This window comes from Chiloscyllium plagiosum, unplaced genomic scaffold, assembly GCF_037043375.1.
Source record: "Chiloscyllium plagiosum isolate Xiang-an unplaced genomic scaffold, Cpla_swu_hap1 HiC_scaffold_9, whole genome shotgun sequence".
Lineage (NCBI taxonomy): Eukaryota > Metazoa > Chordata > Chondrichthyes > Orectolobiformes > Hemiscylliidae > Chiloscyllium > Chiloscyllium plagiosum.
The window spans coordinates 83,093,751-83,112,053 of NW_028270147.1; the positions used below are offsets into that span (position 1 = coordinate 83,093,751).

Genomic DNA, 18,303 nt, shown 5'->3' on the forward strand with positions numbered 1-18,303 from the left:
AATATAATTTGCTTGTCCCAGCTTTTCAATACAGTTTTCCAAACATAGAATCAGATAGGCATCAGTCTTTGTAATGACATTGGCTTTGTAATAGTCCATTGGATACCATCAGCTACCATCTTGTTTTGGCACCATTACTATGGGTGAGCTCCAGTCACTGTAACTCACTTTGATTATGTTGCCATTGAGCATGTATTCAATCTCTGTTTGAACCTATGCCAGAGTTTGATGGTTATACTTATAAGGATGTTGCTTAATCAGAACAGCATCTCCTATATCATGCATAATTAGGTTAATAGTTCCCAGCTTATTTCCACACATCTCCCCGTGCGATAGTAATGACTCTTACAGGTCATTTCGATTTTCCTCTGGAAGGTAACTCAGTAAATTTATCCCAATTTATGACAACTTCCTCATTGTCCAATTTCATTTGAAGAATGTCCAATTCAGAGTCCTCTAAACTTGGTTCCTCACTCTGTAACCAATGATATAGTCCCCTTTGGCTTTCCTTCCCTGGCAAAATACCTTTAGAGCATATTCACTTGACATACGCCATGAAATTTCTTTCTGTATGGAGTCCTTATCAAATAGTTCACCTCACTCAATTTCCTTTTGACTTGATAAGGTCCACTAAACCTTGCTTTTAAACATTCACCTATCACTGGAATAACATGAGCACCTTAAAACTGAGATAGCAAAATTGCGAGTTTTTGATTTCTTGCCTGCTTCCTGTTTCGTTGTATGCTGTGATACTTTTAAATACTGTCTGGCCCACTCCCCAGCTCTATTTAATCGTTCCATAAAATTTGACACATAGTCCAAATATGTGGTCTCTGAATTCTGACTTACCAATCTCTCCTTAATCATTTTTAATGGTCCTCTCACTTCTTGCCCAAAAACTAATCCAAATGGACTGAATTTGGTCAATTCACTTGGTGCATCTCTGATTGCAAAAAGTACAAATGGAATTCCCTCATCCCAATCATCTGGATAGTCTTGACGGTAAGCCTTCAACATGGTCTTTAATATCTGATGTCACCTTTTAGTGCTCCCTGCGATTCTAGATGGTATGCAGAAGATTTGAATTATTTTATTCTTAAACTGTCCATAACTTCCTTGAATAATTTTGATGTGAAGTTTGACCCTTGATCTGATTGTATCTCTGTGGGTAATCCGTAATTCGTGAAAAATTTGAGTAACCCCCATATAATCCTTTCAACTATGATATTGCATAATGGAATGGCCTCTGGAAATCTAGTGGGCACATCCATTATCGTTAACGCATATTGATTCCCACTTTTTGCTTTAGGTAGGGGTCCCTACACAATCAGTTCAGACTCTTGCAAAAGGTACCTCAAATACAAAAATAGGTATTAAAGATGCAAGGTTTATTACTGCCTGTGGTTTTCCAACTACCTGACATGTCTGGCGAAATTCAACCTTACCCTTCCGCAGTCCAGGCCAGTAAAAATGTTTTCGTATTTTAACTTGTGTTTTTCTTACCCCCTAAATGACCCCCTGCTGGCAGTTCATGCGCCACTCACAACACCTCCATTCCATAACCCACTGACAATATGACTTGATGAACATCTGCCCATTTCTCATCTGCCTGAATATGTGATGGTCTCCATTTCCTCATTAATGTATCATTTTTAAGATAATAACATTCAGGGATACATTTGGGTTTGCTTTTTGTGTATACCTTTTGATACAATTGCTTTAAATTCTCATCTTTCTACTGTAACTCCGTTAACTTATCTGAGCTAAAGATGTCTACATTGTCACCTATCTGCTCTTGGTTTGTATCAACCATCTGATCAAACAGGGTCTCTGTTAATTCCACTTCAACATTCTTATCTGTACTCTTCGATCTCTCTTGTTTCAACTGGTGATTTTATGACCTCATTACCACACGGTGGTGAAAAATCCCAGGATATGTGACCTGCAATAGTTCAGTTGCCTGAGTTTCCACTGACTTTTTGACCACAATAGGCAGCACTCCTACCACTGAATCAGCTATATCATTTGCAAGGACAAATTATATTCCTGGAGCTGAGAATTTGTTCAGTACTCCTACCATCACTTCTCCATTCTTCACTGGACAATCGAACCTCACTCTACGTAGCTGAGTGCTTCTTATCTCACCATGAATTCCCTTTACTAATACCTTTTCTGGCAATAGTTCTTCAGAGGTTCACATCTCCTCATCTTTCAACATCAAAGATTGAGAGGATCCTGTGTCTCTTAATGTTGTAACCTCTTTACCCTGCTGCTCCTGGCCTGTGCAAATAAACTTTACCTTTGCAGGTATATGGTTTAAATAGATCTGGCACATCCGCCTTAACCAACTTCCAACCAGGTTGAGATTCTGGTGCAGGTTTATAGCCTCCGCTGTGTTTGCCATTACCATTCTAACAAAATTCACTGGCTTGTCCTTGTTTTGTACATCTGGCCTCGTACATAGTGCTATTCCTAACCCACCAACACTGTGATTTCATGTGGCCTACTTTATTACAGTGAAAACACCAGAGCTTTTTAACTTCTCTTTCCCCTTCAAGGGTTTCTTTTTTACCCTGTGGTAAGTTATCCTTATGATCTTCACCGAGATCTACCTTTCCCCTTCCACGTGAGGATTTCTCTTTTTCCCAATTTCTATCCCTCAAAGATTGAAATTGATTTTGAAGCCAAACTTTGATTTATGGACCATCTCATAATCACCAGCCACTTCAGCTGCTAACCTTGCTGTTTTAACTCTCTGCCCTTCCACATGAGTTCGCACTACTTCAGGCAGTGAATTTTTGAACTCCTCCAGAATAATTGCCTAAGAGGTTTGGTCTATTTTTAATGCCCTTATCCACCTATCAATATTACTTTGTTTGATCCTTTCAAACGCAATGTGGGTTTGACCAGGGTCCCTCCTCAGATTCCTAAAACATTGTCTGTAGGCCTCTGACACAAGCTTACATGCACTTAAAATGGCTTTCTTCGCCTCCTCATACTTCCCAGATGCCTCCTCTGATAGTGATGCAGATATCTCACTAGCTCTACCTAAAAGTTTTGTTTGGATAAACAAAACGCATATGGCCACTGGCCTCTGCATTTTTTAGCCACCTTTTCAAATGAGATGAAAAAGGCTTCCTTCTCTTCAAATGTAGGCAATGCTTGAATATATTTAAACAGATCCTCATGGCTACCATGGGTTTGCTCATCCTCACTGAGCTTACCTTCGGCCCTCATCTCCATCCTTTTAAGCTTACTTTCTTGTCTAAATGCCATTTCCTGAAGCTCAAACTCCCACTTTCTTCCTTTCTGTGCTCTCGTTTTCTCTTTCTTCCCTCTCTTTCTCTCTTTTACTTTTTGTTCTGATCGAGCAATTTGTTCTTTTTCTCTTTCCTCTACTTTTAATCGTAATTCCAACAGTTTCCTTTTTGTTGCCCTTTCCTTGCCTTTTGCCTCTAACTCAAGCTGCTTCATTTTCAATTGAACTTTAGCTTTCTCTAAAGATTCTGATGGCATTTCCAGGAAATTTAAACGCTGAGCTATTGCTGTAATTATCTCTCCTTTCCTCACGTAAGGAGTTAGCTCCAACCCCAACTTGTCTGTTGATTCCAGCAGCTTGTCATTAATCATCTTTTGTAAAACCCCCAAGGTCACGTCTTCCACCCCCAGAAAACTCTTAGTGACTGAAACAGTCGTTGCTATCCCGAGCACTGTTTAAACAAACTGAATTCAACACCTGGAACAAAAGGCACTAACACCTACCACTCGCTGCCTTTGAGTCCAGCAACCCTAATCCCAATTTGGAACTATGGAACATATCCTGGATGAGCCCCCAAACTGTTATGGACCAGGCCAGAACCCCCCCCAAAACATTTCAAGAAAGTAGCCCCGACCCTAACTTTGCCAGATGTTTTAAGCAGGTATAGAGTGGATATTCCAGGAGGGATGCAGCTGGCCCAACCACTTAGTTTTAAACAAAGCAGAACTTATTTGCAAGATTACTGAATGAAACATAAACAAAAGAGAGCAGAACATAGAATAACTTAACTTATCTAAAAACCTAACAGATTATCCCAATTTAATGGTGCTGTTCCAAATACTTGCAACAATCCCCATAAACACCCCTTTGCAAAAAAAGGAAAAATCCAACACAAGTTCTTACTGGAGAGATGTCAGAGAGGAAGGATCAGCATGGACCTCTTTCTTTGTGTCCAGCAGTTTCACAACTGACTGTCTGCTAAAACCAAACCAAACCAGAGAAAGTCCTGAGTTGGGAGAACTGGCCACTCCCCTTTCATTGTACAAGTATTTTCTTTCCCTAGATATGGCAGAGTTTCCAGTGGTTTGGAAAATGACAAAACGTGATACTCTTGTTCAAGGAAGGATGTAGGGACAACTTTTATTAATATAGATCAGTTAGTTTAACATCAATGAATGGTAAAACTTCAGAAACAATAATGAAGTGAAAAACTTAACAAGCACTTGGAAAGACTTGAATAATCAAAGATAGCCAGTGCAATTTGTAAAACGTTTGCCTAATCCAATTGAAATTTTTGATGAAATTACAAAAAAGGTTGATGCCAGGAGTGTGGTAGATGTTACCTGTATAGATTTTAAGCACAAATGTGATAAAGTAAAACATAAAAAAATTATGCCAAAATTCTGGCTCATGAAATAGGTTGGCCTGTCACCAGAGTCGAAAAGTTAACTTCCCATTGATGCTGCCTGAGCTGTTGAGTTTATCCAGGAACGTGTCTTTTGTTTCAAGGCTAAGAATCACACAACACCAGGTTGTAGTCCAACTGGTTTATTTGGAAGTACCAGCTTTCGGAATGCTGCTCCTTCATCAGGTAGCTAGTGGGGCAGGATCATAGGATTTGTCCACCTCAGTCTAAAACTGGCACCTCCACATCTTTTATTTCAGTTCTCCAGCATCTATGATTCTTTGTTCTATTTTAGGGGTAATGTTAAAATGGATCAAAAAAGGACACTAAAAAGTGAGCTCGGGTAGTAAATGGTTATTTTTCAGACTACAGGATGTGGACAATGATGTTCTCCATACCAGCAACACAGCTTTCTTGATGTACATAAGTGAATTGGATATTAGTGGCCTCTTTTTGTCCTGTAAAGTTCTATGATTACAATACAGGGACGCAAAGGAAAATTTACCAAACTTGAAGTTGTAGCGATCAGTGTAGATGACAGCAATTAATTACGACACGACAGGGATAAATGAGAAGAATGGGCATACAAGTGCTAAATGGAATTGAAGTGTGGAAGTTGCATATCACAGAGGGGACAGTTAATTAACGGCATTGTTCTGAGTCTGGCATCCTGTAGGTCTGTGTGAATATATCTTAGAGGGTGATGCCTTGTTGAAGTTTGGGCTCCATAAATAGAAATGTTAAGTACAAAAGCCACAAGGTTGTGCTGAGACTTCAATAAAATGATTGTCAGACCACAATACTGTGAGCAGTTCTGGTCACAAACACTTCAAGGAAGACGTGCAAATGTTTGGGAGAGCCCAGAGGAGATTTATCAGAATGGATCCAGGGATTCAGGAATTTAGTCAAAGGGTTGGCATAGAGTTGTAGAGGTCCACAGCATGAAAATAGGCCCTTCAGCCCAACTTGTCCATGCCTCCCAGTTTTCACAATTAAATCTTGCCCCAGTTGCCTGCGTTTTGTCCATATCCCTCCATACCTATCTCATCCATGTACCTGTCTCAATGTTTCTTAAATGATGAAATTGTACTCGCTTCTACCACTACCTTTGGCAGCTTGTTCCAGACACTCACCACCCTCTGTGTGAAAACATTGTCCCTCTTGACCCTTTTGTATCTCTCCCTTCTCACTTTAGACCTATGTCCTCTAGTTTTAGACCCCAACCTGGGGAAAAGCTGTTGGCTACCTACCGTATCTATGCCTCTCATGATTTTATTGACCTCTATGAGGTCACCCCTCAGTCTCCTACGCTCCAGGGAAAAAAAGCTCTTGGTCATGTTGTTGAGCTTGCTCTCTTTGTAACAAAGGAGATTCCGAGACAACCTGACAAAGGTGTACAAATTACGACAATTATGGATAAGGAACTCAAAAGTAGAAAGGTTCCCTACAGCTGACAGAGCATGGGCTAGAGCACCCAGAAGGAAGGTTTACCATTGCAGGAAGAATGAGAGGAATCAGTTTTGAACACAGTGAGTGGTACTGACCTGGTACTGACAAGGGTGATAGAAGTGGAGATGATTGCAAGAGGCAATTGGATAGGCATTTGAGGGAAATAAACCTGCAGGGGCTATGGAGATATAAGGGGAGTGGGATTGACTGAATTGTGTCTCAGAGAGCTGGTCTGGAGTCAGTGGCTTCCCTCTGTACCATAATGAGGATTTGATGGGTTGGATGTTACCAGGCCTGTGTGGAAAAGCTGAGAGCCAGAGGTGGGGCATGAATATAGGACAGGGGGCACAGAGTCCTTGTTGTCTTCCTGTCATCGCAGCACTTAGCTAGTGGGAAAGAAAGTGGTAGATGGCCCTGCTACCCAAGACCACTTCAAGGCCTCTTCCATTCAGCTCTGACATTTCATCTGAGTGCAGGGCACTCATTTTCATACAGACATACTGCCATATAAACCTGGGAAAAACCTCAGCAGCCTTGGAGTGGGTGGTACTCCAGTTCGGGCATTCTTTGACTCATGCAGGGCACCCTCAGCCACAATGGCTGCCTCTGTGGCTGTAACATCATCTGTTTTCTACCCACTACTGCTAGCTCTCCCCACCACGTGGGGGCTTTAGTTACAGATCCCTGTGGCCCCAGGCCTAGATACCGGACTCATCCACTGTGGCCCCCCACTGCTGGCTACAATCCCATCAGTGGCCACCACTCCTTGCTGGTGTCGAGCCTCCAGCCCTCTGATTGGCAGTGGCTCTTGGTTACCACTGAACAAGGTGAGGCATGCGACCCACAGACCACTGCACTGGGCTCCCCCCCTGCTTTCAGGCTTGATGAACCCTCTGTCATGATCACTGACTCTGTCTCTGTTAGAGAGGAGGAGTGGAGTGGTGGCAATGTCAATGAGCCAGCAATACAGAATACTCTGGGAGATATCTAGAGGAGAAAGTGAGGTCTGCAGATGCTGGAGATCAAAGTTGAAACTTTATTGCTGGAACAGCACAGCAGGTCAGGCAGCATCCAGGGAACAGGAGATTCGACGTTTCGGGCACAGGCCCTTCTTCAGGATATCTAGAGCAAAGGCAGCAACTGTGCAGATTCACTGGTGTATCAGTTAGCTGTGTAGGTTTCTTTCTCTCTCTCCCTCACTGACCATGTGGTCACTGCCTTTTGGCTGTCTTTCTCCTTTTAAAAGTGCTGTTGTTTTGATTTTTTTCCCGAAAGTTCCAAATCGATGCAACATATAAAACAGTAATAGTTGCTTCAGGAATTTGAGGAAATCACCTCCAACACCTAAAATACCTCAAAAAAGGAGCAGCTCTTACAGCCACAAATTTTTCCTGTCCTCTATCTTGGATTACCCAGAATCCTTTCCCAGGCGTGAAGGAGACCAGAACTAGAGTGCTTAGGTTTAGGGTGAGAGGGGAAAGATATAAAAAGGACTTAAAGGGGCAACTTTTTCAGGCAGAGGATGGTGCGTTTATAGAATGAGCTGCCAGAGGAAGTGGTGGAGACTGGGTCAATTACAACATTTAAAGGGCATCTGGATGGGTATATGAATAGGAAGGGTTTGGAGGAATATGGGCCAAGTGCTAGCAAATGGGACTAGATTAGGTTAGGATACCTGGTCGGCATGGATGAGTTGGACTGAAGGGTCTGTTTCTGTGTTGTACATGTCTATGACTCTATGACTCAATATTGATTCGAATGCCACAATGGCCTTTTGGGGGTAATTGAATTCAATAAAAATCTGGCATTAAAAGCCAGCCTAATGGCAATCAAGTAATCATTGATGATTGTCATAAAAACCTGTCTGAGTCACTATTCCCCTCCAAGGAAGGAAGTGTGCTCTTACCTGGTCTGGCCTACATGTGACTCCAGACCCACTGCAGTGTGGTTGACTCTTAACAGCCCTATGAAATGGTTTGAGCAAGCCAAGTAGATCAAGGGAGACAGTGAGGACTGCAGATACTGCAGGTCAGAGTCAAAAAGGGTAGTGCTGGAAAAGCTCAGCAGATCAGGCAGCATCTGTGGAGCAGGAGAGTCAATGTTTCGGGCATAAGGCCTTCATCAGGAATATAGAGAGGTGGAGGAAGGGGGCTGAGAGATAAATAGGAGCATGGGGTGGAAAGAAGGTAGGTCAAGGGGCAGTTATGGATAGGCAATAAATGCTGGCCTAACTGGAGGCACTCCTATTACAGGAACAACTTTAACCAGGCCATGGAGCACAAGTCTTCAGTACTACAGCCAGGATATTGTTGGAGCCCATAGACCTTGCTGTATCTAATGCCTGTAGCTGTTACTCAGTATTAGGTGGAAGAAATGAAATGGTATTGGTGATTGGCATCCATGAGGATATTAGGATGTGTGATTACTCAAATGCCAATTGGTTGACAATTGGGCAAAATGTTAAAATCTGAAGGTGGTGATTTTGCCTATGGGCTCTCGAAGCATCAGAGTTTGCCAGGTGTCCAACCTTCGCTTGGTGCTGCAACACAGACTTAATCCATGATCAAGTCACGGCACCATGCTGCTTGAAGAATGGAAATCTCAATGGGAACAGCCATGCTGGGAAACCTAAATGGGCAATTCTATTGGCAGCCAGCGCTCATTGGAGAAGCTTTCCGCTATGGTAGTGGCTCATACTGGAACTGATGCCCTTTCTTGTCAAATTAGAAAGAAAGACATTGTTGTTGAGGGTTGGATAAACATATGGATGATAATGGAATAGTGTAGGTTAGATGGGCTTCAGATGGGTTTCACAGGTCAGTGCAACATTGAGATCTGAAGGGCCTATACCGCGCTGTAATGTTCTATGTTCTATTTCAAGGGTTAGTTCAACGCAATGCCCAGCTTTTGCTGTTCGCTTCCATCAACTTTGGATTTACTGTGATCTTACTGAATGGTAGAGGAGCCTCAATGGGCTGAATGGCCTCCTTGTTTGCAAATGCTGATGGATGTCTTAAAGGAACTTTGAGGCAGCATCAGGAGATCTTCTGGAGTAGTGTGTCAAGAGTTCACCAGCCTTCTATCGACATCTACTCTGGAAAGAAATCCTTGGGTGCTTCATCTAAAGCAGGGAGGCTGCTGTCCTTCTCTCAGTAAGGCCTCCTTGAGCAAAGATGCTGGGTTATGAGCATCATGCTCAGAGTCCCCCTGGGCCAGGATGAGGAAAGGGAGGGGGGAGATGAGGCCAGTTGGAGCAGCAGGGAGAGATCTTTTGAAGGAGGAGGGGGTTGTCAGGAGGGGCACATGGGATTTCTCCCTCTCCTGTGAGCTCAGGACATCCCTCCTTCTCTACAACTCCTCCAACAGGACCTGGTGTGCTGCTTCTGAGACCCTGCGCATGCTCCTACACAACCTGACCACTGCTGTTATGTGTCACTCAACAAGTACACATACACCTTCGGTCAACTGAGTGGAACTCAGACATAGTTGCACAGAAACGGCACTTAAAACAATGTGTGAGCATCAAAACTATAGGTTTCTATTTTAATGTATATTACCCACAAGTATCTTCATATGCATAGTGACTCAGCGGCTTGCACTGCCGCCTCACAGCACCAGGGACCAAGGTTCAATTCCAGCCTCGGGTACCTGTGTGGAGTTTGCACATTCTCTCCGTATCTGCCTGGGTTTCCTCCCACAGTCCAAAGGTGTTCAGGTTAGGTGGACTGGCCATGCTAAATTGCCCATAATGTTCAGGGATGTGTAGGTTAGGTGCATTAGTCAAGGGTAAATGTAGAGTAATAGGGTAAGGGAATGGGTCTGGGTGAGTTACTCTTTGGACGGTTGGTGTGGACTTGTTGGGCCGAATGGCCTGTTTCCACACTGGAGAGATTCACAATAGTTCCGAAACAATATTGATTTATGTCCAACCAAATTTTCAACCTATGTCTTGCTGTGCTTTCTTGTCTTTATTTTTAGACATCCTTGACATGTATACCACCATGTATACCATGGAGCACTGCTGCCTCACAGCACCAGGGACCAGGTTCGATTCCAGCCTCGGGCGACTGTCTGTGTGGAGTTTGCACATTCTCCCCGTGTCTGCGTGGGTTTCCTCTGGGTGCTCCGGTTTCCTCCCACAGTCCAAAGATGTGCAGGTCAGGTGGATTGACCATGCTAAATTGCCCATAGTGTTAGGTACATTAGTCAGAGGGAAATGGGTCTGGGAGGGTTACTCTTCGGAGGGCCGGTGTGGACTTGTTGGACTGAAGGGCCTGTTTCCACACTGTAGGGGAATCTAATCTAATCTATAAAGAATGGTTTCTGAGCTGCGACCTGTCTGCATTACTGCATCTGATGAACAGTTACATTTGTTCACCACTCCTATTAAAAGAAACTTGCAGATTTAAAATTGGCAACAGCTTGGGTTTATGTGGTTCCTTTAATGTAGTCAGGCATCGTTTCTGAGCATCATCAGCAAAACTTGACACTTGGTCTCATAAGGAGACATTGGGCTCGGAACAGACTTGTTTCCATTGTGCGATTTGTGATTAATCTGAGCCCCAGTCTCACTGAGACAGCCAGGGAGCAGACTTTGTGCTGCCCCCCCCCCCCAGTTCCGCGGTCGCGGTGCTCAGTTGAGCATGACTCTGACTGTTGACTGAATGCTCGGTAGGAGACCCAGTGGTGTAGACAGCGAACACAAACTGCAGTCAAGCCCCAGCTCTTAAGGGCAGCTTTCACAATGGGCAGCTCCACTCTTTGTGACAAAGTGTCATGCTCAATACTGAAGTGTAAGTGACTGCAAGAAGAAAGACACTGAAGGGAGCATCTGTGGATAGTGTTGAGGTTTCGAGTCTGTTTTGAATCTTCTTTCTTCTGCAGTTGTGAAGGAGAGTCATATTGGACCCATAATGTTTACGCTGTTCCTCTCTCCACTGGTACAGCCAGGTCTGCTGAGTCTCTGCAGCACTTTCTGATTTTATTTCAGGCTTCCAGCATTTGTAGTATTTTGCTTCTCTTTAATTAGCATTTTTACGGTGGTAGTGAGTGTTGTATAAGGGTCTGAAAGGGTTAATAATGAGAAATGTAAGCATCACACTCTGTGATGCACTTGCTGGCAGAACCCAGGAGTAAGACCTGGCATTGATGTCCTGCCTTTGAAAAAAATATTTATTATGTTCATGTAACCTGTAACCAGTTGCCCAACATGAAATGAACTCTGATAAAAGCAAAATTTTGCTAATACTGGAAATCTGAAACAAAAGCAGCAAATTCTGGAGAAAGTCAGGCAGGTCTGGCAGCATCAGTGAAGACAGAAGCAGAGTTAATGTTTCGAGTCCAGTATGACTCATTGCCAGAAGTGCCATATACTGTATCTTGTTAGCTACAAGAGCTAACAGAAAACCTACCCCATGGTAAAGTGCTGAATTGGTTCAGTTGCACATACAACAGTCGCAACCTTCCAGCAGCTCAGTGCAAGGTCAAGGAAGACTGACCTGCATGGTCCGAGTTTGCAAAATGTACATCAGATCTCTGCAGCCTGTGGAACTGTCTGGTGTCTCCTATTGCACATTCTTCTCCTGGCAAATGTCCATGGTATGCTTGTACCAGCAGCTTTCCCAGCACCTCATACTGTGTGAGGCACACTAGACACAGACAGAGGTGCTGTGGTTGCCATTTTGAAGGACTCTGATTTCCTTAACCTCAGCTCCCGCGGTGCTGTGGGATTGGGCTTTGCATTTCGTGACCACATGTTGGTCAAAGCAGCTGTTTTCATGGCGCACCTGAACAGAACACAGTGGTGGAGTGACCTTGTCAGGAAAGTTTCGTCCTCCTAGCCATGCCTGAACGTCAGCACATGACTACAATTGTTAATCTTGTTCCATTCGATCTGGAGCATGGTACGATCAAGGCATTTTAATTGTTAATAATAATAATTGTTAATCAGGTGGACAAATTATTTCCTCTGGTAGGGGACATCAAAAACAATGGGACATAATGTGAAATCCAGGTCTAGGTTAGTTTGGGAGAAGCATCCTTCTCACACACAGTGCTGTAGAAATCTGGAATTCATTCCCCTGAAAGGAAATTATTGCTGACGCAAATCAAGACTTCAAGACTGAGGGAAAGATTTTTGTTTGGTTAAGGGTGACAAGTGCTTTGGAGTTAAGGAAGTTCTGGGAGTCGAGGTACAAATCTGTGAGAATGTAATTGAGTTGTGAAGCAGACTGAAGGTGTTGAAAACCCTAGTCCTGTTCCTTGTGTTGTATGTACACAATGAATTCAGTTTGATTTGATTGATTATTGTGACATGTACCTAAGTATAGTGAGAAGTTTTGTTTTGTGTGAGTTACAGGTAGATCATACCATACAAAGTCCATTAGGGTAACAGAATAGAGTGAAGAATACAATGTTACAGCTGCAGAGAAGGTGCACAAAGAGAGAAAGAGAGAGAGAAATCAACATTAAATTTGTTTGTTCACCATATCACTGAAGGACAAAGAACCTTTGTAGTGAGTCGACTTTGAAACAGATATTATGAAAGTCGAGAATGTTTACAGGGAGGGTTGGGGGTGAGTGTTTCAGGATCAGAATGCTAAAGATAGACAACTTGCAAATGTAACCAATCAAAAGGTGGTCAATTGATTAAAGATCGCCCTTTAACAAGTGGATCTGGATCAGGAGTGTTTACAGAATACAGTTGGTGTATTATTCAGGTTGATAGTATTAGGAAAATGTTCACAAAGAGTGTTGTAAGTTCCACTGGCAATTCTGGATATCATACTGCAAAATTGGAGTCAGAATAATCATCTAACTCCAAGTGTACTAGGAGTGCAGAACTGAAACTCACTGTAACAACTGTTAGTTTCACATCATAATTTCATTCTCAAAGTAAGCTTCAGAAAAACGTGTTCTGTCTTGCCTACACTATACAGTTTCACCTCATGAATCTAATGAAGGAAAACATAATATTAGCACAGGTTAAGCGAAACAGGGCAATCCACATTAATGTGGGTAGTCTCTTCATTGCCTGACTGACCATCTTCCTAACTGCTGTAACTGGATTTACCTTGGGTTACAGGAGCAGGCAATTTAGCTCATGGTCACAGTACCTTTGCTGATCAATAGCACCTCCATCACAATTAGTAACTCAGTCCTGTTTTCAAAGTTATGGTCAAAAGTGCTTCCACTGTCCGTTCCAATGGTTCATTCCGGCTCACATAACAAGTCCTCTTCCTTCCACCTCTTGTTGTTTTGCCAATTATCGTAAGCCTGTACCTTCTTTTACTTCAACTCAAGGAAACAGTTTCTTCTTAGTTACTCTGTGAAATTTGCATATAAGCTTGTGCACTTCTGAAGCTTCTCTTACTTTCCTTTGTTCTGACGGAATGCAAAACCAACCTCTCTGATCCCTGTGGGTATCTAGTCCTTAACAGCATTCTAATAAATCTTCTCCGCCACCTCCCCTCAGGCTTTTGGTGAGTGATACCATCAAAGATCTATCAGTGATCAGTTATTATTGCCATATAGTGAGATAGAAAGACCAAGCAGATGTGAAGAATCTGTTGTACTATTCTGAGAAAATGCCTTGCTGCAAGAATCATTTGAAATGTAATCATTTTCCCTCTTTTATGTCTTTCAATCTGCATGGTGTCAACACATGGACTGAAAAGCAACACATTAGGAAATGTTATCACATTTGGAAAACGTTGCCATGGAATTGAACAGCTATGCTTCAGAATTTCCCAGGTGGCTGTTGGCTCAGTGAACTCTCACCCCTCCTTACAATATACCTCCTTTCTTATTTTTTGGGGCCCAGAAATGAACTTGTTCCACACATTGGGAGGAATTTACAGAGCCTTTACTTAGGAACATAGGAATTGTGACATGAAAAGACAAGATTATTCAATCTTCTATAGTTGCGTGACAGAATGATCATGGAGTTGTTGAGCTACCTTTCAATCTGCCCTGCCAGGATATGAAGAAAAATGAGGGGGAACATCCCTCCTTTTGAAGGTAGAGTTTCACTTTATCATAATGTACTCATTGATATCTTTTTGTCTTTCAATTTGAATTGTTGATCCACATTTGAATAAACATGGACACTTTCTTTCCCTTAACCAGCCTCTGTTGAGTCATGTACCATGTCCTCCGGACATTTGTATTCGTGAGAGAGGAAGTGTTGCAAATCACTTACCTAATTAAACATGTTTGTTTGTAACAGGAAACACGAAGCAGCGGAAACAACTTTGGAGGGGTGATCTTGCAACAAGTACAGCAAAGCTAATTTTCTTCAAAGGTGAAGTGAAAGTGTTTCGGAGTCAAATATAAACTGTCCTCAATACCTTTGCAATATCCATTGCATGTACAATTAGATTGTTAGACAAAAATTAAAGCAGGTGAAATAATAAAGGACAAGGTGGAATATTTACACTTTCGCCACTAAGCTGACTGGAAACAGTTTGTGGCAGCTTTCCATGGCTCAGGAGGAAGGAGGCCATGTGTGGGCATAGCTGACTGGGCTTTCTTATATAAGCAGAGGAAACTCCCACTCAGAGTGAGACAGCAATTGCATGTGCGAGGGACAGAACATCGGTGAATTTTTTTGACACTGAACTGCAAAAGGAAGAAGACCCAGATATAGCAGGCGACAAGCAGCACTTTGGAGACTGGATTTTGGACTAATCATGGAGCCTGATTTCAGATACCCCCAGGTTTACACCGTGGGCAGTGATTCGAACCTTGATCGTTATCCGACAGCTCTAGCGCACCCAGTAATGCTGCCAACACAGAAGGAAAGGAAGACGGAGTGGCAGAAAGCATGCACTGTTGTAATTCTATTCCTGGCACTCTTAATATTAGCTGGAATGGCATTTGGAGGCTTCTATTTGTTTCAACTCCATCAAAAACTCGACAAAATAAAAGAGGTATGCGATTCTTCATATTGCTGACTAAAAGTCTTCAATTATTTGAAGTCAGAAAGTTCTGAAAACTAAATATTGTTTCTTTTTCTTATTTTGATCAGGGTCAGGCCAGTGAAGGTCAACAACAAAAGATTATTGGTGAGTATAGAAAAGGATTAATTTGAATACAAAATACTTTGAATCTGTGTGTGATGATATTGAACATGTCATGTTACCTGAGACCAATTACACATGGAAGGGTTCCACTCAACTTTATACTAAGTTGTTGAGAGTGAATCAGAATTCTTAAAGAATCAACAGTCGACAATGATTATACTGGGTGATGCCAACTAGAGATAATCTAAAGGTATGGGACGGCCAAGCAGTAAAATGTGAACTTTGTAACATTTCAGGGTGAACTGTAGTCTGATAAGCAACAAATTTAAATTCAAATTTTTTGTGTCAATTGTTTGAGCAAGACTCATTTTAAAGGCAGCCATTGAATTGGGTCAGATAGCTGCTCTTGGTATTATATCAGTCGATGATCCTGTGCTTCAATCAGATTAAGTGACTAAGCAAAAGATATCTGATTAGACGGAGTGGCAGATTAGACGGAGCTTTAACGTTTGCAACTGTGCTGCTGTTTATTGATGTTGAATTCTTACCTTTTATCAGCAGGGCCTCCAGAGATCAGTAAATCATCTGAGATTGTTGCGCACGTTACAGGTTAGTGACTATCCTGAGGTTTTGAGGCAGGTTTGGCGCGGGTGGGTGTGGGGGCAAAGAGGGAAACGCGACAAGCCAATCGTGCAACAAAAAAGGAAAATGGATGGTAAATAAAAGCAGGATGTCGAAATGAAAGTATGCGTGTTAAAGAAATATCACTTGGGTAAACAGGATGCAGGATTTTCACCCACAAATAGGAATGATTGCTGATTCAGGAGGGCCTAGAAATTTCCAATGCCAGTCAACACGCCGGTTTCCCAGTGCTATCCCATTCCCCAACCTGGAGGTGGAATTGGTGCTGGAGAAGCTACCTGGCAAGTAGCAAATAGTCAATTAAGGTGTGGAAATGGCCTATTAAGATCAACCATCCATTGGAACTTGTCAGTCGCAGAGTGGAAGTTTAATGTCCCCAAGTAGGCCTTGAGACTTTAATCAACTACCTGGCCACAGTTGCGGGGGTCTTTTTGTTTGAAAGAAACATTTTATGGGAGGTCACCTCAAGGTGGGAATGCTCTCTCCCTTGCCTACAAGTGCATACTGCAGTTTCTTCTGATCAGGATGACTTTGAACCTCCCATACTAAATTGAATAGCGAGCACACTCTCTGACAATTAATTTACCAATTTATGGAACATCAAGGCCTGATGAATGATCCTAAATAGGGGGCAAAATTATGGAGGGACCCATTGGTGGTCTTGGCAGCTGACTGGACAATTATCGGGATCCCCGTGTCTCCTTCTCTTTGGCCCTTGTGCCATCCAGCAACTGAACAGGTTAGGGCCAGGCTTCCTCCCAAGACCAACAACAGCCCCAGTGGTTAGGAACAGGATCGCAGTGCCTGCCCTTCAAAGAGGAATTCCCGTCAAACTCAAGAAACCCACAATCAGGCACACCAGTGTTTGCAACATGACAAGACTCCTACCCGCTGCCAGGTAAATACCAGCTGCCCGTGGACCTTCCCACCACAGACTTAATTGGAACAAAGGTGGGAATATGGTGGTGTCCACCAAACTTGCCAGGGTGCAGGGCACAAGACTCCATCTGGTGTGGCCATAACCCCTATTTGACCATATGTCCCCCATTTGTTAACTTTGATCAGTTTAACACATATTTTGGATTACATAGGTGTATGGGCTAGCATCCCTCCATCTGTCAATGACACCTAGAAGAAACAGTTGCTTGTGGGATCTTTGGTTGTACAAACCGCTGCCATGTTGGGCCTCTACAGTCACAGATACAACACTTCAAAGGAATGAGCTTGTTTTTTTGTGTTGAGTGCCTCGGACATTGTGGCATTAGAAACATATAGAAATAATGTTCAATATTAACAAAACAAAAAAATTAATGCTGAAGGAAGATGTTAAACAAGTCTACATTGGGATTCTTCTTTTCAAATGTGTATAACTAGAATTATATAGTTATTTTTAAAATTTATTTGACAATCCATTGGTGACATACTCAGCAAGCCTACTCATTTGTAAGGACTTGTTTGCAATGATTGTTTTACAGGATTGAACATCATTAAGAATTCCAAGACACTTGTGTGGGACGCTGAGTTGGGTCTTGCCTTGGTCAAAGGAGTAAGCTACAATGCAGGAGCATTGATCATCAATGAATCCGGAAACTACTTAATTTACTCCAAAGTGTTCTTCCGAGGGCAAATGTGCAAATCGGATGTTTATCTGGAACATATTGTGTTTAAACGAACTAACCTCTATCCTAAAGATATCAAACTCATGGTTACCAATAATGGCAACAGTTGTCCCGGGAATAGTGCAGGGTGGTCAAGCAACAGCTTTCAATCAGGAATTTTTAACTTAAAAAAGAATGATCACATATATGTGAATGTCTCAGATCCTACATTTGTTAACTTTGATCAATTTAACACATATTTTGGATTACATAAGCTTTAATTTGCATTTTGAAATGCATGTTTTCTTTTACTGTGGCTCTTAGACCTAAGCATCTAAGTAGGCGCATAACATATTCTCTACATTAGAGAAGTCCTTGAGAAAGAGTAATTTAATAACATGCTATAGTCAAGCCAATAGTGGAATTGTCTGAATATAGATTGAACTGTATGGGATAGAGGGCAAGAACGATTCTAACAAAGAAGATTTACAGTCCTCCAATGGGATTAATGTGTAATAAACTAATTAGAATTTGCTGAAGATTTAGTCATATCCAGAGTGTGCTTACATTGAGTTTGGCTATGACTGGATTTGTCTGTATAAAGTATTGGAGTTTTTCACTCATCACTGTAAATGGATTAAATGAAGTTTCTGAAAGCTCTCATTTGGTGATTTTTAATTTGTGGATAAAAGCAACCTGTGAGAATAAAAGTTGAACCTAATGGACAGATTATCTTATCTAATGAATGGATAGATCAGAGGTTACACATGTTGATTCTGTAGCATCTGTTTTTTTTTCAGTGCTAGGGGTGCTATTGTGAGTGCAGTGAGGGTGTAAGTGTACGTGTTAAGAGGGTGTATCAATGCAGTGTAACAGATCTTGACAATGGTCAGTAGATCATTTGATTTCAATGGTGCCATTTTAGAC

At 42.2% G+C, this 18,303-nt stretch overlaps 1 protein-coding gene across 2 annotated transcripts; it reads left to right on the top strand.

Annotated features, from left to right (window-relative positions):
• Nucleotides 1-14,017: 14,017 nt before the first annotated feature.
• On the top strand, nt 14,018-18,035 carry LOC122554795 (tumor necrosis factor ligand superfamily member 6-like). 2 transcript variants are annotated; one of them, XM_043700175.2, is made up of 5 exons: nt 14,018-14,132; nt 14,341-15,043; nt 15,142-15,178; nt 15,698-15,745; nt 17,254-18,035. In XM_043700175.2, the coding sequence occupies exons 2-5, from the start codon at nt 14,804-14,806 to the stop codon at nt 17,655-17,657; spliced, it is 729 nt and encodes a 242-aa protein (XP_043556110.1). In that variant the 5' UTR covers nt 14,018-14,132; nt 14,341-14,803; the 3' UTR covers nt 17,658-18,035. The 2 variants fall into 2 exon arrangements, with proteins under 2 accessions (XP_043556110.1, XP_043556109.1); XM_043700174.2 differs by having other exon boundaries at nt 14,021-14,132; nt 15,695-15,745.
• Nucleotides 18,036-18,303: the final 268 nt, after the last annotated feature.